A 24364-nucleotide genomic window follows, 5' to 3' on the forward strand; every position below is an offset into this window, starting at 1 on the left:
AAATGACAATTACAGTAAGCAACACTGTCACTGTACTTCGTATATATGTGGCTGACATGTTTCTATCTATCTAATCTATGTGTGATTCTCTATTCCTTCTATTCTAAATTGTCGGGTACAGATGCTGAATTGCCGGCCGGCTTTTTTAAAGAGACGGTGCATGATAACACTATTATTTTTTTTAATAAATCCTTTGCAGTAAATGACAAGTACAGTAAGCAACACTGTCACAGTACTTCATATATATGTGACTGACATGTTTCTATCTATCTAATCTATGTGTGAAGCTCTATTCTGTCTGTTATAAATTGTCGGGTACCGCTGCTGAATTGCCGGCCGGCTTTTTTAAAGAGACGGTGCACGAAAACACTATTACATTTTTTAATAAATCCTTTACACTAAATGACAAGTACAGTAAGCAACACTGTCACTGTACTTCATATATATGTGACTGACATGTTTCTATCTATCTAATCTATGTGTGATGCTCTATTCCTTCATGTCTAAATTGTCGGGTACCGGTGTATGCCGCTGCTGAATTGCCGGCCGGCTTTTTTAAAGAAAGCGTCTTCTGAGCAGTTTGTGAGCTTTTGGACACCTTTGAAGGTGTTTTCTATGTGTTCCTATGTGTTTTTGTTTGCCTGCCATTGGTTTTAACGGTGTTCGACGGTGTTCTAAGGTGTTCGACGAACAGTTCGACGAACAGTTCCTCGAACATCGCGGTGTTCGACGAACCGAACCGAACCCGAACACTACGGGGGTGGCTCAACACTATTCAGGACCTCTCCCCTAGCCTTCACAGATTTGTCATCCATTCTGCAGATGGTTGATATATGTTGCTTATGGAACAACCTTTTTAGTCAGCTACTGGAGAGCAATGTGTACTAGATAGATAGATAAATTGATAGATCCATCCACCCTCCCTTCAATATAGTGCAGTTGTCCTGTCCACTTTGCAGAAAACCACCCCCAAAGTATGATGTTTCCCCCACTATGCTTCACGTTTGGGATGGTGTTCTTGGGGATGCAGTCATCCTTCTTCCTCCAAACACAGCAAGAAGAGTTGATGCCAAAAAGTTCTATTTTAGTCTCATCTGACCACATGACCATCTCCCATGCCTCCTCTGGATCATCCAGATGGTCAATGGCAAAGTTAAAACGGGCCTGGACTTGTGCTGGTGTGAACAAGGGGACCTTACGTACCCTGCAGGATTTTAATCAATGACGGTGTAGTGTGTTACTAACGGTAATCTTTGAGACTGTGGTCCTAGCTTTCTTTAGGTCCTCCCATGTACTTCTGGGCTTATAACTGACCTTTCTCAGAATCATCCTTACCCAGCGAGGCGAGATCTCACATGGAGCCCCAGACCGATAAAGATTGACAGTCATCTTGTGTTTCTTCCATTTTCTAATAATTGCGCCGCCATTGTTGTCTTCTCACCAAGCTGCTTGTCTATTGTTCTGTAGCCCATCCCAGCCATGTGTAGGTCTACAATTTTGTCTCTGTTTTCCTTAGATAGCTCTTTGATCTTGGCCATGGTAGAGAGGTTGGAGTGTGATTGAGTGTGTGGACCGGTGTATTTTATACAAGTAACGAGTTCAAGCACGTGCAATTAATACATTTAATGAGTGCAGAATGGGAGGGCCAGAATTCTTGTTGGTTGGTAGGTGATTGAATACTTATTTCATGCAATTTAGTTTTGTAAAAATCATACAATGTGATTTTCTGTATTTTTATTTAGATTCTGTCTCTCAGAGTTGAAGTGTACCTACGATAAAAATTAGAGATCTCTCCATTCTTTTTAGTTGGGAAAACTTGCAAAACTGGCAGTGTATCTGTGGCGCCCCTGAGGGTTCGGTCACCACAGCGGTATTGCATCTCATCCAGAGGTGTGGTACCTCACTCTCAGGTAAGGAAGGAGTACAGCTCAGGACCCTAACACCTGCATTCACTACATCACATTTCTGGGGGACAGGGCGAGATTGCTCCTACGGGAGAGCACAGTCCCTGGTCCCTGGCTGGAGTGGGCGGAACCACCTAGAGAGCAGGAACCATGTAGTGGATGGGGTGGAGGAAGTAGATCCGGGGAGCACTTGAAAGGAAGCAGTATAAAATAGGGAACCATCTTAGATCAGTGTTCAGTCAGTGGAGGAGAAGTGACAGGAGCAGGGGCTCTGTACGAGCTCTGCTCCAGAGGCGGGCCTGGACAGTGAGGCCCAAGTGTGACATGAGTAGAAAAGATGGGATCCTAGGGGTACGGGCGTGCTGGACGCCACCCGTACGCCCGAATCTAAAAGACAGAGGAAGGATCAAGCCGCAGAGGGGACCGGCCCCTTAACTAGCACGGATACTTTAAGTCCAACTAGCAACCGGAGGTGGCTGTGCTTTCAGGGTGCAGTTGCCGACTACAACAGTTAACAATCGCCAAAAAGGTGGCCACATAGGGCCCAGGGGACTGCAGGTCGCCCGCCAAGACCCGAGGCCACCGGCTTGGGACACTGACTGTGAGGCGCAGGGCAGGAGGGTGAGAGCCAGCGCAGGAAGACGGCTGAGGAAGGCACATAGAAAGGGGTCCTGTTAAGTGCTCTGGAAATACCTGAGGGTGGACTGAACCCCACTCTGAGTAAGCGCATAACGACGTGGGAAGTTATGATCTGCAGTTATAACTTGGAAAGCAACAACTGTGAGTAAAGACCCTGGGACTGCACTATTTGTCTCTGTGTTCCTTGCTGCGCCATCCCTCACTGCACTACAACACCCAGCACAACCTGCACAACCACCATCATCCACACACTGCCCGGAAGCTAACTCTTCCTGTGGGGAGTTATACCATCATTGCTGCACAACCACCAGCTTCATAGGACTGTTCCGCAGAGGTGGCCCCTTTGGCCGCACTCCACAGGTGGCGTAGGCGGACATTAATAAAACCCATACATATAAATTCCCCTTGGATTGACCACCCTGGGTCACGGACCGGGTCACCGCCACTGTGACTACAACCCCCAGCAACTACCGGCCCGACACCGGGTACCCAATGGCCCAGGGGGTGCGTCAACTTTGGCGTAGTCGGCAGGATATGAGCCCACCCGTTATCACCGGGTATCGTGCACCTAAAGACTGTGCTTTAGAAGAACGGGCGCCATTATGTGCGTGATCAAAGACAACACTACAGAACCTCCCATCGTGGGCCGGGTCCCAGAATGACACCAAAAGCGCAACCAGCCCCCTGAAACTGTGGCCATACACATAGATGTGTCCATCAAGGTGGGGGAGACGCCCCCAGGTGTGACCGACAGCAAGCAGCGATGGGACCGCCCCAGAAAGGGGAGAGGAGAAACAAAAGCTGGGAGACATGGTGTGACCTCCAGCAGACCAGAGAGAACACACCCAGCAGGCAAGATGGAGGGAAGTGAGCCTGAGACCCCAGTCTGCGGCCTGCAGCTAGATGAGACACCTCCTACCCTAACGGAGGTGATTTACAAGCTGACCCTGGAGGATGCGGAGTTCCTCCATGCAGAAATGCGTGCGCTCAGCCGGCGGGTAGGAGAGCCCGAGTGAACCGCCATCGCCAGCTGGAAGAGGGAAGTGCTGGAGAAGATAAGCGCCAGACATCAGTCAGCACCGGAATTCACCGACAGCGCCCCAGCCCCGGCGGAGCCAGACCAGGACCTGGAGGCAGAGAGCAGCCCAGGAACACCGCGGGAGCAGGTAGGAAGAGTTTCCCTGTCCCGGGCGCAGACCGCGCTGACCTGCTCCTGGGCCCCCTGGTAGCACCTCCATACCCGGGCGCGCACGCTCCAGACTTACCCCCAGGTCCAGCATGCACCACGGCACCGAGATCCTCCATCGCCGACCCGCTCCGCAATCCCCAAGTGGCAGCCTCCTACCACCTGATCAGCTCCGCCGACCAGCTCCGCAATCCCCAGGCGGACTCCCTGCACCATCCGGACACCAGCGCAGCCAACCTGCTCCTGGGCCCTTTACCGGAACCACCTACCCCTGCATCTGGGTGGGAGTCCATGGCCTCTGCCATCGACTGGTCCGCCAGGAATGAAGGCCAGCAGAGAGCCCCCCTGGCTCCCACACCTGCGCCCCCGATGGCCTGCGCAGAGGGAGAGGAGTTCCGGTGGGACAACCGGGAGGGGGACCTCATCGGGTTCCCGCAGGAGACGCAGGCCCAGGCCCTCTGAAGGGAAGAGTACTGCAGGAGGGAGCTCCTGCAGATGGAGAAAGAGCGGTATGACCGGCAGGTGAGATGGGAGCGTATGGAGGCCAGAAATATGGTGGCCAAGACTCGGGTCCGCCAGGAAAAACCAGCAACACCTAGTCCCCGTCTGGAGGGGATCATTGTGAAATTTGATTTGGACGCCGGCTGGGGCTTCATCCAGGAGCCACAGACCGATAGAGATGTATTCGTCAACCGGCAGGACGTGGAACCCCACCTCCGGCAGGGGCACTCCGGAATGGACCTCTATCCCGGTGAGGCGCAGGGCAGGAGGGTGAGAGCCAGCGCAGGAAGACGGCTGAGGAAGGCACATAGAAAGGGGTCCTGTTAAGTGCTCTGGAAATACCTGAGGGTGGACTGAACCCCACTCTGAGTAAGCGCAGAACGACATGGGAAGTTATGATCTGCAGTTATAGCTTGGAAAGCAACAACTGGGAGTAAAGACCCTGGGACTGCACTATCTTGTCTCTGTGTTCCTTGCTGCGCCATCCCTCACTGCACTACAACACCCAGCACAACCTGCACAACCACCATCAGCCACACACTGCCCTGAAGCTAACGCTTCCTGTGGGGAGTTATACCATCATTGCTGCACAACCACCAGCTTCAGAGGACTGTTCCGCAGCGGCGGCCCCTTTAGCCGCACTCCACAGGTGGCGTAGTCGGACATTAATAAAACCCATACATATAAATTCCCCTTGGATTGACTGCCCTGGGTCACGGACGGGGTCACCGCCACTGTGACTACAACCACCAGCATATACCGGCCCGACACCGGGTACCCCACGGCCAAGGGGGCGCGTCATATCATATACTTATTTGCCCCACTGTAGATAGATAGATAGATAGATAGATAGATAGATAGATAGATAGATAGATAGATAGATAGATAGATAGATAGATAGATAGATAGATAAATAGATGTAGAAATGAGATAGAGTAAATATAATTCATTTTCAAAAAAGCTTTATTGGCAGGACCAAATACACATTAGTTTTGCCCCCCAAAAATTATGCAGTAGGGAATAGGGAGAGGGGCTGTAGGAACAATGGATGTAGGCACATCCAGGTTGGGGGCTATGGAAGTCCATGGCATATCTTACTTCTCTTTCTCACAGTCTATGGCATACGCTCACATACTGCGCTGCTATCTCCACCCTGCTATCATATCTATGATACATACTGTAGGTATGAGATAGATATATAGATTTTTACTTTCAGTGATTTTCTCATATGCAAAAAAGAAAAACTGACAAAATGTCTATTCATTATAGTTTTAATCCCGGGCAGCAAATAGATTACTTACAGATGGCCCATAATGTAGAGGCCCATAGAGTTGAATGGGTGATTTTGATCTGTGTCTCAATTATTTTCCTTATCACCACCGTTCTTCGTGGAAAATCACCCATGTGCGGCATTCTTTGTGCGGTCCATCGTGCACATGGACAGCGCATAGACCGGATATATGCTTGTCTGAATGAGCCCTAATACTGGCCATTGTCGTAAAGTTAACACAAGTCTTTTATAAAACTTTAGGTTAAATTTATAAGGGATTTTGGGCCATTTTTGGCTGAAAAAAATAGCAACAGAATCATAGCTTTTTAATTTTTCCATCCACATAGCCGTATGAGAACTTGCTTTTTTTGAGAGATGTTGTGCCATACCATACGATACTATTCATTTGACCATAAATTGTACTGAAAAATAGAAAATAAAAAATTCCAAGTTTGGTGACATGGCGAAAAAAAAAATGCAATTTTGGTAAAAAATGACCCCACCAAATTGTTTTTTGGGTGTGTGTGACTCAGACGGCATTTTTTATTATATAGTGTGGGCTCAGCTCCTGAGACCGCTTCATAATCCGACACCTGATGTGGGATGTGCATGTCGTGAAGGGGCTAAAGATGCAGAAAAACCTACATACGTCATGCGAAACCTTGATAAATTTGTCGCAAATAACGACAACACAGTAACAAAGAAGACGGGGTAATATGGGGGAAAATCTCCCCAGACGGCAGCCATCAAGGTCTGGACTGTTCTAGCTTTGTGATTATTTTAGTTTTAGGAACATACTGGCAGTGATATAAAAATATGCTGGATATATTTCGCCTTTGTTTCTAGGGAGGAAAACAGATGTTTCAAAACGTCAAATAATCCATTCCAATTAGGGTTATTGTTCTCCAATCAACAAGTCAATCATCCTATAAGTGCCGACCATCATGATTTGTCTCGTGCTAAATAGGAATTTATAGCTTAGCTTTTATTTACATTAAATTGTGTTAAAGCAGCAAGAGGCCATCCAGCACCCATTGAAAACTGCCTCAAATCTGAATTTATTGCATGAGATGGGAAGTAAAAGCATGGAATAAAGTGAGCAAAAGATTGAGAAAAGGAACAAGATCTAGTAAAAATATGCTTTATTCAAAATTCCACAGAATGAGAACACAAGAGCAAAATATGCAACGCGTTTCAGATCACTATTGTCCTTTGACCTGCCATGAAGAAGGATTATAAGTGATCCGTTTACTTATGTGTCTTGTTCTATTTAACGACACAAGAATAAAATATACAATGATTTTCGGATCACTTTCTATTCTTCTACTTGCCATGAAGAAGAATCATAAGTGATCTGAAACGCATTGCATATTTTGCTCATGTATTGTGTTCTCTTTCATGACGCAAGAGCAAAATATACAACGCTTTTCAGATCACTTATTATCCTTCTACTTGGCATGAGGGAAGTGACCCGAAATTTGTTGCATATTGTGCTCTTGTCTTGTGTTCTCTTTCACTACACAAGAGCAAAATATGCAACGCATTTTGGATCACTTATGATTCTTCTTCTAGCCATGACCGATTAGAAGTGGTCTAAAATGCATTGAAAATTTTGCTCTCATGTCGTGTTCTCTTTCACAATACAAGAGCAGAATATGCAACACATTTCAGATCACTTATTATCCTTCTACTTGCCATTAAGAAGAATCATAAGTGATCCGAAACGTGTTGCATATTTTGCTCATGTGTCGCATTCTCTTTCACTACACAAGAGCAAAACATGCAATGCATTTTTGATCACTTATGATTCTTCTTCTTGCCATGAACGATTACAAGTGGTCTAAAATGTGTTGAATATTTTGCTCTTATGTCGTGCTCTCTTTCACAATACAAAAGCAGAGTGTGCAATGCATTTCAGATCACTTATTATCCTTCTACTAGCCATGAAATAGGATCACAAATCATCCCAAACGCTTTGCATATTTTGCTCATTTATCATGTTCTCTTTCACGACACAAGAGCAAAGTATACAACGCTTTTTGGATCACTTATTATCCTTCTACTTGGCATGAAGAAGGAAGTGATCTGAAATGTGTTGCATATTTTGCTCTTATGTCATGTTCTCTTTCACTACACAAGAGCAAAATATGCAACGCATTTTGGATCACTTATGATTCTTCTTCTTGCCATGAACGATTAGAAGTGGTCTAAAATGCATTGAAAATTTTGCTCTCATGTCGTGTTCTCTTTCACAATACAAGAGCAGGATATGCAACGAATTTCAGATCACTTATTATCCTTCTACTTGCCATGAAAAAGAATCATAAGTAATCCGAATCGTGTTGCATATTTTGCTCATGTTTTGCGATCTCATTCATTACATAAGAGCAAAATATGCAACGCGTTTTGGATCACTTCTGTTTCTTCTTCTTGCCAGGAACAATTACAAGTGGTCTAAAATGTGTTTAATATTTTGCTCCTATGTCATGTTCTCTTTCCCGACACAAGAGCAAAATATGCAACAAGTTTTAGATTACTTGTTAGCCTCTTCTTGCCAGAAAGGATTATAAGTGATCCGAAATGCGTTGCATATTTTACTTATGAGTCTTGTTCTTTTTGACGACACAAGAGCAAAATACACAATGATTTTCGGATCACTTATTATCTTTCTACTTGCCATTAAGAAGAATCATAAGTGATCCGAAACGTGTTGCATATTTTGCTCATGTGTCGCATTCTCTTTCACTGCACAAGAGCAAAACATGCAATGCATTTTGGATCACTTATGATTCTTCTTCTTGCCATGAACGATTACAAGTGGTCTAAAATGCGTTGAATATTTTGCTCTTATGTCGTGTTCTCTTTCACAATACAAGAGCAGAGTGTGCAATGCATTTCAGATCACTTATTATCCTTCTACTTGCCATGAAGAAGGATCACAAGTCATCCCAAACGCTTTGCATATTTTGCTCATGTGTCGCATTCTCTTTCACTACACAAGAGCAAAACATGCAATGCATTTTGGATCACTTATGATTCTTCTTCTTGCCATGAACGGTTACAAGTGGTCTAAAGTGCGTTGAATATTTTGCTCTCATGTTGTGTTCTCTTTCACTACACAAGACAAAATATGCAACGCATTTTGGATCACTTATGTTTTTTTTTCTTGCCATGTCCGAATACAAGTGGTCAAAAAAAATTAATATTTTGCTCTTATGTCGTGTTCTCTTTCACTATACAAAAGCAGAATATGCAACGCATTTCAGATCACTCATTATCCTTCTACTTCCCCTGAAGAAAAATCATAAGTGATCCAAAACGCATTGCTTATTTTGCACTTGTGTTGCGTTCTCTTTCACTACAGTAGAGCAAAATCTACAATGCTTTTCAAATCACTTATTATCCTTCTACTTGCCATGAAGAAGAATCACAAGTGATCCAAAGCGCATTGCATATTTTGCTCATGTGTTGTGTTCTCTTTCTCTACACAAGAGCAAAATATGCAACGCGTTTTGGATCACTTGTGATTCTTCTTGCCAAAAAGGATTATAAGAGGTCCAAAATGCATTGTATTATCTATCTATCTATCTATCTATCTATCTATCTATCTATCGATGTAATTATCTATCTATCTAATATCTATCTAATTATCTATCTTTTGCCACAGGTGATGGAAGTATCCTGCGCTGCTGGATTAATGACAAGCAATTATCTATCTATCTATCTATCTATCTATCTATCTATCTATCTATCCTTCTATCTACTATCTATCTATCTATCTATCTATTATCTATTAATCTATCTATTATCTATCTATCTATATATTATCTATCTATCTATGTATCTATCTATCTATCTATCGATGTAATTATCTATCTATCTATTAATATCTATAATTTTTCTTATAAATTTCATAGCATAAGGCACATATTTTCCGCATTCATTTTTTTTTACAAACTGGAGCTTTCTGATTAAAATACATAGGTGGATATTTATGTTTTTCCATGTCAGCCTCTTATTATATGTGTCATTAATCAACGAGCAAAAATTGCAGCAGATGTTTGCACAGGAATACACTGGGAGTCAATTAAATGTTATAAAACAGAACACTTCAGCCCCATCTGAATGTGAACAACAACACCTTACTTACAGATGAAATGGTTGAGAACTAACCCTCGCCTAATGAAGCATCTCTGAAACATTTAAATAGTGTGAGCACTTATGTTTCAATCACAACAGTTCCTCACTTACTGTTCAATTAAAATGGAGAATGCAAATGAGGTAAATAATTGAAATAACTATCCTCAACAAATGACTATTGGTGGGGGGGAGAAGGATTTAAAGGGGGTCTGAAGAAGCAATTTTTGAAGGTGCAGACATTAAAATGTAACTTTTTATAGATTTATAGATATGAGATAGATAGAAGGATAGATAGATAATAGATAGATAATAGATAGATAGATCATAGATAGATAGATAGATAGATAGATAGATAGATAGATAGATAGATAATAGATAGATAGAAGGATGGATAGATATATAGATAGAAGGATGGATAGATTGAAGGATGGGTAGATATATAATATATAGATGGATGGATGGATAGATAGATAATAGATAGATAGATATAGATAGATAGATAATAGATAGATAATAGATAGATGATAGATGGATAAATAGATAGATAATAGATAATAGATAGATAGATGATAGATAAATAGATATAGATAGATAGATAATAGATAATAGATAGATAATAGATAGATAGATGATAGAAAGATAGATAGATAGATAATAGATAGATAGAAGGATGGATAGATATATAGATAGAAGGATGGATAGATTGAAGGATGGGTAGATATATAATATATAGATAGATGGATGGATGGATAGATAGATAATAGATAGATAGATAATAGATAAATAGATATAGATAGATAGATAATAGATAGATAGATAATAGATAGATGATAGATAGATAGATAGATAGATAGATAGATAGATAGATAGATAGATAGATAGAAGGCTAGATAGATATATAGATAGAGAGAAGGATGGATAGATTAAAGGATGGGTAGATATATAATATATATAGATGGATGGATGGATAGATAGATAATAAATAGATAGATAGATAGATAGATAATAGATAGATAGAAGGATGGATAGATATATAGATAGAAGGATGGATAGATTGAAAGATGGGTAGATATATAATATATAGATAGAAGGATGGATGGATAGATAGATAATAGATAGATAGATAACAGATAAATAGATATAGATAGATAGATAATAGATAGATAGATAATAGATAGAAAGATAGATAGATAGAAGGCTAGATAGAAATATAGATAGATAGAAGGATGGATAGATTGAAGGATGGGTAGATATATAATATATATAGATGGATGGATGGATAGATAGATAATAGATAGATAGATAATAGATAGATAGATAGATATAGATAGATAGATAGATAATAGATAGATGGATAGATAGATAGATAGATAGATAATAGATAGATAATAGATAGATGGATAGATAGATAGATAGATAGATAGATGGATAGATAGAGTAATATGAAACATTATAGATTGTTTAAGCCAAAAATTTGTTAAAAAGCAGTTCACAGATAACAGATAATTCTCTGGACCTTCTTGGGTTAAAGGGATGTCCAGGACTGAGACATTGATAACCAATCCAGGTATTGTATCACCAGGTATTTGCTACCCCATCAGAGAGCATCATGATGTAGAGGCAGAGACCCTGATTCCAAGGATGTTTCACTTACTGGTCTACTTGCTGTAGTTTTGATAAAATCACTGTGTTATCTACTGCGGATTACCAGTTCTCTAAATGCTGAGCTCTGTATAACCCCGCCAACACCACTGATTGGCAGTTTTCTGCCTGTGCACTGTGTACACAGAAAGCTGCCAATCAGTGATGGGGGCGTGGTTGGACTACAGGGCAACAGGTTTACTTGTCCTGTAGTGGTAATCTCCTGCTGATAAAGCAGTGATTTTATCAAAACTACAGCAAGTTGCCCCTTCATTATGCTGCTCTCAGATCGCCTGGTGACAGATTCCCTTTATGGCCCTCTTACACTTTATTCCAAATTTGGCCAAAGATGCCAATATTGGTGGGATTGGCCAACAGTCTAATGTGTATCGAGGCCTCCTGACTCTCACTTGAAATGGTGATGTTGAGGAACAGAAAGATCTGGTTTCCTAAATATCAAAGGATGATTCTTTAGTTCTGTCTGGAGATAAGCCAGAGGAGTCTCAGAGGCTCTCTCACAAAGAATATGGCCGTGGGGTGAGTAGAAGAAGGTAGAGGCCTCTGGTATAGATCATCATCAATGGAGGTCCAACATTCGACACTACCACTAAACAACTGTTCCCAGGTCCCATGGAGCCATCAGACATACACAATGTATAGAACCAGAAAACCACAGCCCCATATACTAGTGGCCATTCTTAGGTACTGCATGTCAGCTCCCATTCATACCAATACTACAATGACCACTACATTTTGAATAGAGCTGTGGTGTTTTGGGCACGTACACTGGAGACTTCTGGAGTCCATGGGATCTGGTAACCGCTGTTTGGTACGGGTGTTTGGTGTTGCCCCCCACAACCCTCAATGTAATAATGACCTATACTAAGGACCCGCAAGCAATAGGGGTGCTGAGAGTTGGATTCCAATGATTTGTTATTGATGACCTATTCTATAGGATTGGCTATCAATATCTTAATCTTGGAAAAATCCTTTAAGGACAAAATAGAGTAGAGTAAAGCTGATCATTTTACAAAATAAATCATCATGGCTTTTCAATTTTAGATATTTTTCCAAATAAATGTTATACAACATTTTATCCAAAAACCAAGGTAAAAAATGTAGCAATTATTACCTACCCACAAGAGACATCTCAGGGACGGTGGCGTGATACGGTCCGTTTAAGAACTCCGGCGCGTTATCGTTAATGTCCTGAACTTTGATAATGAATTCTGAAGGGGGTTCCAGAGGTTTGTTTGTATCCCTATCCACAGCCTGGGCTGTTAGTGTGTATTCAGCTTTTTCCTCCCGATCCAGCCTTTTCATCGCATGAATATCTCCTGTCTTGTCATTGATCACAAAGATTGTACCGGCTCCCTCTCCGGAGAGAATATACTTGATTCTGCTGATCCCTGGATCCAAGTCTGTGTGTAGCTGAAAGAATAATTGCAATTTGGTTACTGCAGAAACCATCAATAAGGGGCAATAGCAACTACATTACGTGGTCCGGGGGGATTCAGATCAAACAGTAACACATAAGCGCTGTCCGGTTAATTTACGTGAAAGATGAAGAGGCGGCATTTAAAGTAATACTTAGTAAATGGTAGAATTCAATAATAACTGGGAATTTTACTCTAATTTCTGTTATCTATCTATCTATCTATCTATCTATCTATCCTGTCACAATCTATCTCTCTATTTATCTATCTATCTATCTATCCTGTCACAATCTATCTCTCTATTTATCTATCTATCTGTCTATCCTGTCACAATCTATCTATCTATCTATCTATCCTGTCACAATCTATCTCTCTATCTATCTATCTATCTATCTATCCTGTCACAATCTATCTCTCTATTTATCTATCTATCTATCTATCTATCTATCTATCTATCTATCCTGTCACAATCTATCTATTTATCTATCTATCTATCTATCTATCTATCTATTTATCTATCTATCTATCTATCTATCTTTCAATCATCTATCTCTTCTCTATATATATATCTATTTATCTATTGTCTAGCTTTTATCTTACTATCTATCTTTATCTGTATCTATTTTCCATCTATCTATCATCTATCTATCTATCTATCTATCTATCTATCTATTTAACTATTATCTATCTATCTATCTATTTAACTATTATCTATCTATCGATCTATCTATCTATATCTAGCTATCCATCTATCTATTATCTATCGATCTATTATCTATCTATCCATCTATCCATATCTATCTATCTATCTATCCATCTATCTATCTATCTATCTATCTAGCTATCTAGCTATTATCTATATCTATCTAGCTATTATCTATCTATCTATCTATCCTTCTATCTATCTATCTATTTAACTATTATCTATCTATCTATCTATTTAACTATTATCTACCTATCCATATATCTACAGTGGTGGCCAAAAGTATTGTCACCCATGCAATTCAGTCAGATAATACTCAGTTTCTTCCTGAAAATGATTGCAATCACAAATTCTTTGGTATTATTATCTTCATTTAATTTGCTTGCAAGGAAAAAACACAAAAGAGAATGAAGAAAAAATCAAATCATTGATCATTTCACACAAAACTCCAAAAATGGGCCAGACAAAAGTATTGGCACCCTCAGCCTAATACTTGGTTGCACAACCTTTAGCCAAAATGACTGCGAACGACCGCTTCCGGTAACCATCAATGAGTTTCTTACAATGCTCTGCTGGAATTGTAGACCATTCTTCTTTGGCAAACTGCTCCAGGTCCCTGATATTTGAAGGGTGCCTTCTCCAAACTGCCATTTTGAGATCTCTCCACAGGTATTCTATGGGATTCAGGTCTGGACTCATTGCTGGCCACCTTAGAAGTCTCCAGTGCTTTCTCTCAAACCATTTTATAGTGCTTTTGGAAGTGTGTTTTGGGTCATTGTCCTGCTGGAAGACGCATGACCTCTGAGGGAGACCCAGCTTTCTCACACTGGGCCCTACATTATGCTGCAAAATTTGTTGGTAGTCTTCAGACTTCATAATGCCATGCACACGGTCAAGCAGTCCAGTGCCAGAGGCAGCAAAGCAACCCCAAAACATCAGGGAACCTCTGCCATGTTTGACTGTCGGGACCGTGTTCTTTTCTTTGAATGCCTCTTTTTTTTTCCTGTACACTCTATGTTAATTCTTTTTGCCAAAAAGCTCTACTTTTGTCTCATCTGACCAGAGAACATTCTTCCAAAACGTTTTAGGCTTTCTCAGGTAAGTTTTGGCAAACTCCAGCCTGGCTTTTTTATGTCTCGGGGTAAGAAGTGGGGTCTTCCTGGGTATCCTACCATATAGTCCCTTTTCATTCAGACGCCGACGGATAGTACGGGTCGACACTGTTGTACCCTCGGACTGCAGGGCAGCTTGAACTTGCTTGGATGTTAGTCGAGGTTCTTTATCCACCATCCGCACAATCTTGCGTTGAAATCTCTCGTTAATTTTTCTTTTCCGTCCACATCTAGGGAGGTTAGCCACAGTGCCATGGGCTTTAAACTTCTTGATGACACTGCGCACGGAAGACACAGGAACATTCAGGTCTTTGGAGATGGACTTGCAGCCTTGAGATTGCTCATGCTTCCTCACAATTTGGTTTCTCAAGTCCTCAGACAGTTCTTTGGTCTTCTTTCTTTCCTCTATGCTCAATGTGGTACACAAAATGGCACAGGACAGAGGTTGAGTCAACTTTAATCCATGTTAACTGGCTGCAAGTGTGATTTAGTTATTGCCAACACATGTTAGGTGCCACAGGTAAGTTAGAGGTGCTGTTAATTACACGAATTAGAGAAGCATCACATGATTTTGCAAACAGTGCCAATACTTTTGTCCACCCTCTTTTTTAGGTTTGGTGTGGAATTATATCCAATTTGGCTTTAGGACAATTCTTTTTGTGTTTTTTCATTGAAGACAAATTAAACGAAGATAATAATACCAAAGAATTTGTGATTGCAATCATTTTCAGGAAGAAACTGAGTATTATCTGACAGAATTGCAGGGGTGCCAATACTTTTGGCCACCACTCTATCTATCTATCTATCTATCTATCTATCTATCTATCTATCTATCTATCTATCTATCTATTTTCCATCTATCTATCTATCTATCTATCTATCTATTATTTAACTTTTATCTACCTATCCATATATCTATCTATCTATCTATCTATCTATCTATTTTCCATCTATCTATCTATCTATCTATCTATCTATCTACTAATTTATCTATTATCTATCTATCCATATATCTATCTTTCTATTTTCCATCTCTCAAGCTATTATCTATCAATCTATTATCTATCTATGTACTTTGTAATGGCTGTGTCTGACCGTACAGGAACATGGTCTGATGTTACCATATCTCCTGGGCAGGGGAGGAAGCAAAAGAGTATACAAGACAGCACAGCACGGGATCAAAGCTGATTATTTTTGCGAAATAAAACATTTCACTGCCTGTTTTTTAAAAAATATGTTTTACCTCAAAGAAAGAATTATTTGCAATCCTGTGCTGTCCTGTCTGTATACTCTTTTGCTTCCTCTTCTGCCCAGGAACTGTGGTATGATCAGACACAGCCATTACACAGTACACAGCAGGGGCACATTTATAAGATTATCTCAGCACAGGAACATTTTTTTTTAAACACATCCAATTGTGGAACTTATTTTTATTCAAAGATCTATTGATTAAAATCAACTTTGTTCATGGGAAAACCCCTTTAGTTAATCTAAACAAAATGTGGAGCAATTTTTCAAATAGATTGTACATCTTTTCTTGCATTGTTACTGAGCTATAAAATGTGTTATACTTCAGAGCAGCATTTACAATTTTACTGCCTGTAAATGGAAACAGACCCCTATTGGCTTAGCTGAGCAGAGTTGTGAACTCAGCTCTGGAGTATACAATTGTACAGAATGTAACGTAGTAGAGGATACTGTATTTAATGAGATGTATTGTCAAGTTGACCAACATATTATGAAGATACAATTCTGATGTAGAGACTGTAATAAGAGATACATGTTACTGACCATAAACAAAAATTTGGGTTGCTAGAGGTGACCAAATCTGTTCAAGATGAATTGATTTCACAATGAATTTTACAAAAAAATTGGATTCTCCTAAACTCAAATGATTTGCATTGAGGGAGTTGGGCAAATTGGCGGTTGTCCATGTCAGAAGCTCCAATGCCAAGTGTAGATGCAGGAGAGGACGTCATCCATGGTGAAGAAGGACAGCTGGGTCCGGAAAGAGCTGCACAACGACAGGACGGACACTTAAACGGAACAAGTTTTTAATATTTTTTTGTTTTTCACCTTACATTTATTTTAGTCTAAAGTCTGGATACATCCCAGAACATTATTATAAATTCAATGTGAAATGAAATTCCTGGCCGAATTCGAGCATACTGGTAAATTGGGATTTTTGTCAAAAATGTTTTTTCCACTTTTTGTTGCCATTTAGGAATTTTTTATAACATAATCGTATTAGGGGTTCATTTTTATCACAACACTGCAGTAGAAATAAAAACTAACCATCATCTTCCCCCACCTAATGACAAGGGGTCCCATGTGATCAGTTTATCATTAGTGGTGGGATGGGGGTGGAGTATAGAAGAATAGGGGTTGTCCTTCAACCTCTTAAATGATATTTTCCTGATTGATATAGAAAATGGTATCCCCCTTAGGTCAGAAAGTTGAGCGTAATGCATGGGTAGCAGCCAGCTCTTAATCATGGGTGGGTTCAAACCTCTCAAAGATACATTAAAGATCAAAAGCTCTATGTGGATTATCAATTACTACAGTGATGTAATCGCAATATTACACAAATTACTAATATATACAGTGATATAATATTCCATATAGTAATAGATTTTTTAGGAGGAAGAAGTAACATGTAAATTTGCCCAGAAGAGCTTCAAACTACGCCCCCGAGGAAGTCACCTAGGAACATCTAAAGTTTTACATATACTATATATTATATTGCACTGTGTTTATAAGTCTTTGTGACCATTTTGCATCATGTCATTAAAACTTGGAGTTATTTTAATCTTTTGATCTGAACAATAATTTTTTCACCGTGATCTGATGTTATTGCTGAGAACTCAATATCTTGGATTAATGAGAATATTGTCACCTTTGTTGTTGTGGTTCACAGTGATCTGGGTTACAGTGGCTTCTGTTAATTCCCTTTCTTGATAGTGACTCTGACCAGTATACAAGGTCGAACATGGCCAAAGGCATCTTCATCTGTCTCTAGCCATGGCAGAAGCTATGTGTCAGGTGTGAGTGTACTGAAATGTTCCATATCCTTAGATATTTTCTCTCTATTTCTACTTCTATCGTCTACGTATTTTTTCAGTCTTATTTTCCTTCTCCTGAAATGATCTCTTATTTGCCTGGTTCTGTGTATGGACACCTGTCTGTCCATATAAATGGAGCAAAAAAAAAAGAGATAATAAAATGTTGACTTTTCTGGGGCGAACCCTTCATATAATTAACCTGGACAGGCTTAGGTGGTGTCTGTGTCCATTTTTGTAAAGGATTAAAATGATTAATGTAGGTCTGAATTAGACATGTTAAAATAACTCATTGCCTGACACTTGTGAACTATACCTTGCTCTTAGATATGGTTAGCTTGAAATGACATCTATTAGTGCATCTTCTTAAAAAGTATGTCCATATTTGTAACCAATTCTCTATTTTGATCCAACACTTAAGGATCTAAAAGAAAAAATAAAGTTCTTCCACTGAGCTATGTGTCTCCATGTCCATGGTAACAGAGGATGACCAAATCCTACGAAATCATATCTCCTGTTCTTCTGTCTTTTACTCCTTGATAGTGTTGAGCCACCCCCGTAGTGTTCGAGTTCGGCTCGGTTCGTCGAACACACGTGTGTACGCCGAACTGTTCGTCGAACTGTTCGTCGAACACCTTCGAACACTGTTAAAACCAATGGCAGGCAAACAAAAACACATAGAAACACATAGAAAACACCTTCAAAGGTGTCCAAAAGCTGACAAACTGCTCAGAAGACACAACTAACACATGGAAAAGTGACAAGTACATATAGTCATGCGAAAAGAAAAGAGGTGGAGGAGTAAAAGGAGGGGGAGACACAGATATAGGCATGTCATGCCCTTCTAAAATCCAAAAAGTGAGAAGCCGACACGTTCAGTCCGCTCCTGCCCGTGCCACCTTCGTGTCGCCGGGTTTGTGCCAGAGCCGCGGTGAACCCTGACGGCCAGCCCCCCTCTCCCAATACTGGTGCCTGTCCGCTGGTGGGTCGAGCGAGCCCCCCTGTGGTGGAGGCAGCTCTAAGCTTTTTAATTTAAATTGTCTCTCTAATTTGAATAAATACACTTTAAATCCATTTACAAGGATCTATTGGAGGGCAAGTCTCATGCCAGCAGCGGCGTAATTCCAGCTCCAGTAGCGTCCACTAAAGCTGCTGCAGTTAAAAAGCTTTTATAAGGATCGAGCTCGGCTGTCCACCGCAAGGCATCCTACTGCCAGTCCGAGCCCCTATGCCTTGGGGTGCCTCCTGATGCTCTTCACTGAGTATCCCGTGGTCCCGAAGCATTTCCTTTGAAAAAATTAAGTGTCCAAACTACAGGTGGTGTAGCTTGCTTAACAGCCGGGATAATCCGCTGACTAGCAGACACTGCTACTAGGCACAAAGTATTTCCTGGGCTAGATGCAGTTAAAAATTTGTAATAAGATACTCTCGTTGGATGCTGAGAAAGCATTCCATAGGGTCTCCTGGCATGCCATATATGATTCTCTTAAAAAGCTTGGGGTAGGGGTCTAGGGGACCCTTTTATAGCCAAAATCACGGCCCTGTATCGCAATACGTCACCTAGGCTGAAGATAAATGGAACTGTAGCACCCTGAGGGCTCGGTTGCTACAGAGGTATTGCACCTCACCCAGAGGTGTGATATCTCACTCTCAGGTAAGGATGTAGTGTGGATCAGGACCCGACACCTGCATGCATTACACCACATTGCCGTGGAGCAGGGCGACCAATATGCCCCTGAGATGGGCACAACAGTCCCTGTCCCTGGCTGGAGTGGGGGGAGGGAACACTGAGGAAGGGGAAACCTGTAGTGCAGGAGCAGGGAGGAAGCAGTTCCTGGGTGCATTGAGAAGGGAGTATAAAAGGTGGGCACCATCTTAGTTCAGTGCAGAGAAGTCTGAGCAGAAGTGGCAGGGAGCAGGGGCTCTGCATGAGCTCTGCTCCGGAGGCGGGCCTAGTAACAGAGGCCCAGGCCTGGAAGAGGGAGAAGGAAGGAAGAGGAGAGGAGAAGGCTCCAGGAACGAGGAACGAAGGGATCTCAGGGGTGCGGACGGGCGAGTCGCCACCGCACGCCCGAATCCACCTGCGTGGAGGGGTCAGGCCAAAGGGGGAGACCGGTCCCCGAAACTAGTGGAGGCAGGAAACGACCCTCAGCTAAAAACAGGAGGCTGTGACATTTTATGTGGCGCAGCCCCTCGCTACACCCGCTAGGAAGGCACCACATAGGGTCAGGGAAACTGGCGCCAAGTTTACCAAGAGGAGGCCCGATGCAGCCGGACAGAAGGGTTGGTAAGAAAGGCCAGACAAAGGACACACAAAGGGGGTCCTGTGAAGCACTCCAAAGTTATCTGGGAGTTGTCTGAGCCCCTCACCTGGTGAGCACAGTACGTCGTGGGCAGCCGTTACCTGCAGACGTGGTCTGGATAATAAGAACTGTGAGTAAAGGCCCTGGACTGCATCACTGACTCCGTGTCATTACTGCTGCTGCCCTGCACCATCACCCCCATCCTCCGCATACACTGCCCTGAGGCTATACTCCTCCCGTGGGGAGTTATGCTACGCTCTGCTGCACCCACAACACCAGCCTCAGCGGTCTGCCCTGGAGCGGCGGTTCACTCTGACCGCAATCCACGGGTGGCGTAGTCGGACATTTAAACATCAAAACCACATAAATAGTTCCGCCACTGGTTTGACCGCCCTGAGCCACGGAACCGGGTTGCCGCCACGGAGACTACAACCACCAGCATCCACCAAAAAGGGTCCGGCTCCGGGTGTCCCAAGGCCCAGGGGGCGCGTCAGAACATTTTCATCACCTTTCACAATCACCAATGGGACAAGGCAGGGATGTTCTCTGTCCCCTCTCTTATACATCCTAGTGACAGAGCACCTGCTCTCATCAATTCGCCATAACCCCAATATTAGGTGGATTGAGGTGGGAGGCACCGAGTACAAGTGCTCTCTATTTGCTGATGATGTCCTAGTATATATCACTCAATCACATATATCCATCCATGCTGTTATGGCTGAAATAGATCACTTTGTTACATGGTCAAATTTTAAAATCAATGCAGCGAAGTCTGAGGCCCTCGATGTCTCCCTCCCCAAATCCATATAGGATTCCATCTAGTCCAACTTTCCCTTTGCCTGGCCCTCACAGGGTATCAAATACTTAGCAATTCCTATTCATAGAGACCTCTCCCATCTATGTTATCTTAATTTTGGGCCCTTTATTGAACAACTCCATACAGACCACGGTTGGCAAGTTAGAACTGTAAGATTCACTACGTGAACCACTGGTGTTTTGTGGAAAAGCACATGTACACTGTGTTCCAAATTATTTTGCAAAAAGTGTTTAGGAGTGATAAGGGAAGAATTTGTTTGTTTGTCAGTTAAACTCATTGATGGTGATGTGTGTCAGGGCTCTTTATATCACTGTAAGCAATTGCAGACACATGTGCTAATTAGTTTGGCAGGTGTTTCCAATGAAAGGCAAGACTACTTAAGAAGGCTGTCTCACATTATTAAGCAGCCTACATTTTCTGCCAAAATGGGAAAGAAAAAGGATGTGTCGGCTGCTGAGAAGCAACAAATTGTGGAGTGTTTAGGTCAAGGCATGACTACAATCAACATTGTGCGATGATCAGGATGAAGTGTCTTGGCAATCAAGAAGTATGTAGCTGATTCACAGTACACACGTGTGCGTGCTGATAAGGGCAAATTGAGGACTCTTTCCTACAGGCAATTACGTCAGGTTGAAAGAGCAGCGGCAAAAAAGCCTTGTCATAGCAGCAGACAAGTTTTTGAAGCTGCTTGTGCCTCCAACGTCCCCCGAACAACAAGATGCAGGGTCCTTCAGAGGTTTGCAGCTGTGCATACGCCATCCTGTCGACCTCCTCTATCCACTTCACACAAGCAGAAACGGCTCCAGTGGGCCAAACATTACATGAAGACTGATTTCAAAACTGTTTTGTTCACGGATGAGTGCCGTGCAGCGCTCGATGGTCCAGATGGATGGAGTGGAGGATGGCTGGTTGATGGACACCCCACGCAAACACGGCTACAGCGCCAACAAGGAGGAGGTGGAGTAATGTTTTGGGCTGGAATCATGGGGAGAGAGATTGTCGGCCCCTTTAGGATCCCTGAAGGCGCTAAAGATGAACTCCATAATGTATGTGGATTTTCTCAAACAGCACTTGCTGCCATGGTTCAAGAAGAAGAACCGTGTATTTCACAGCAAGATAATTTTTCTGCATGATAATGCACCATCTCATGCTGCACATAAAACATCTGCATCTCTGGCTGATATGGGCATAAAAGGGGACAAACTTATGGTGTGACCCCCATGCTCCCCTGACCTCTACCCCATTCAGAACCTTTGGAGCATCATTAAAAGGAGTGTCTATGATGGCGGGAGGCAGTTCACATCTAAGCAACAGCTCTGGGAGGGTATTCTGTCCTCATGCAAAACAATTGAAGCAGAAACCATCCAAAACCTGACAAATTCAATGGACGAGAGAGTTCAGAAGCTCCTTTCGAACAAGGGGTCCTATGTGAAAATGTAACATCACTAGAATAAAGTTTTGAGTTGAAAACTGTTTGATTTCAGTTTCTAACAACCTGCTAATGCTTATAATTTCAAAAATGACCATTTTTTTGGTCTTTATTAAAATGAAAAGGTTGATCGAAAAGTTTGGGGGATCTAAGAGTGTGGCAACCCAGTAGTCATGATTACTTCGAATTCTGACAATATGAGGGTCATGCTGCAGGTAGTGCAGCAACAAGGCACTTATGTGTCTTGCGCATCTCGGAGCCCCAAAATTATTTTCCGGGCTAGATGCAGCTAAAAATTATTATTAATATTAAATCTGGTGAAGCTTTAGTATAGATGGCCTAATAGGATCAGTGCTGCACACTGCTACAAAGCCCAAATTATTTTCCAGTCAAGATACAGATAAACATGATTAGTAATTTTAAATCTGGTGGAGCTTATTATAGATGGCCTAATAGAATCAGTGCTGCACACTGCTACAAAGCCCAAATTATTTTCCAGCCAAGATACAGATAAACATGATTAGTAATTTAAGCTTAAAACTAGTGTTGAGCCACCCCCGTAGTGTTCGAGTTCGGTTCGGTTCGTCGAACACCCGTGTGTTCGCCGAACTGTTCGTCGAACTGTTCGTCGAACACCTTCGAACACCGTTAAAACCAATGGCAGGCAAACAAAAACACATAGAAACACATAGAAAACACCTTCAAAGGTGTCCAAAAGCTGACAAACTGCTCAGAAGACATAACTAACACATGGAAAAGTGACAAGTACATATAGTCATGCGAAAATAAAAGAGGTGGAGGAGTAAAAGGAGGGGGAGACACAGATATAGGCATGTCATGCCCTTCTAAAATCCAAAAAGTGAGAAGCCGACACGGCCAGTCCGTTCCTGCCCGTGCCACCTCCGTGTCGCAGGGTTTGTGCCAGAGCCGCGGTGGACCCTGACGGCCAGCCCCCCTCTCCTAATACTGGTGCCTGTCCGCTGGTGGGTCGAGCCCCCCGCGGTGGGGGGGGAGTAACATCTGCAGAAGAAAGACCATCTTCCAGCCAAACTAACATGTCGACTTCTATTCGTGGACAATGTGATACGATCCCTTTGTTACGGACACGCCCATCGCTACAAATTCCAGATGAGGCACAAAAACAGCAGGTGCTTCAGCGGATATCAAGTGCTCCTTCAAGTGGGCTCTCCTCCACCTCAACTTCAACATCACAAATACTCCAGTCCTCAGAGGTGTCACCCCAATTGCACTTGCTTCCTCACAGCTCCCAAGTCTCCAGCTGCCCGTCTGAGTATGGGGTAACACAGATGGTTGAGTCTGCACAGCTGTTTACTCATACTATAGCCTGGGAAACGGAGGTCTGCTCCAGAGCTTCTGCTAATCCAGACGAGGAAATGATCTGCACTGATGCCCAGAATCTTTATAAGTCGGATCCAGGACCAGATGAAGAAGGTTCTGAGCATAATGTAGACCCTCGTTCCCAAACTGTAACTCCTGTTGGTGGAGACAATGATGAAGACGATGATGAGACTCAAATACCTGATTGGAGCGACAACTTGACTTTTCGGTCAGGGCAGGAAGAGGTTGGCTTTGAGGACGACGGGTGTGATAACACACAGGGTGATGATGACAAGGTTGGAGATCCCACTTACTGTCAACCCACAGTCAGCCAGTCGATGAGGTCACCCGGGCCTTTGCCTGGCCTTTGGGATGTCGCGGTGGTCGGCTCCCTGGCCCGTACCCTGGGGTCACTCTTTAAAAGGGTGGATAATTGTTAATTTTATAAGAGTTTGTGACACCACCTGTGGTATCTGGTGAGAAGCACCAGCGCTGCAGCAGTCCACTGAGGCCCGTGATAAGGCAGCTCGATGGTATAGCTCCCCACAGGTGGAGCTAGGTCTCAGGGCAGCGTATGCAGGGGGAATGCAGGACAGGCGAGACCCAGCTGGGTCAGAGCAAGAACGGAAACGGACACGGTAGTCACTTCAGTACCTTTTACTGGAGGAAATTCAGGCACATCCTGGAGCACTGTAGGGTGAAGGGTGCATATCAGGATCCTCCCCAATGAGCGGGTGTAGGGCCTCCTGTTTCTTGCCTCTGCGCAGTAAGTTTCTGACCTGCCTGGAGCTAGGCCTAACTTTGTCTCTGTCCTGCGCTGGCTGACCTTGTGGTAGGGCCTTCTCTTGAAGTTCACGCTCCCAGTATGCGGGGCCTAAGCGTCTCC

General features: G+C 42.7%; 1 protein-coding gene across 1 annotated transcript in view; it reads right to left on the minus strand.

The window, feature by feature from the left end:
* The window catches only part of LOC141174294 (cadherin-8), a 650627-nt gene that overhangs the window by 403785 nt on the left and 222478 nt on the right, over positions 1 to 24364 (minus strand). Inside the window, exon 3 of the mRNA XM_073659153.1 lies at positions 12418 to 12712. Within this exon, the coding sequence (XP_073515254.1) occupies positions 12418 to 12712 (295 nt within the window). The remainder of the gene's footprint in view (positions 1 to 12417; positions 12713 to 24364) is intronic.

Source organism: Phyllobates terribilis, unplaced genomic scaffold (assembly GCF_046119375.1).
Source record: "Phyllobates terribilis strain yellow unplaced genomic scaffold, ASM4611937v1 Scaffold_13__5_contigs__length_258822181, whole genome shotgun sequence".
Classification (NCBI taxonomy): Eukaryota; Metazoa; Chordata; class Amphibia; order Anura; family Dendrobatidae; genus Phyllobates; species Phyllobates terribilis.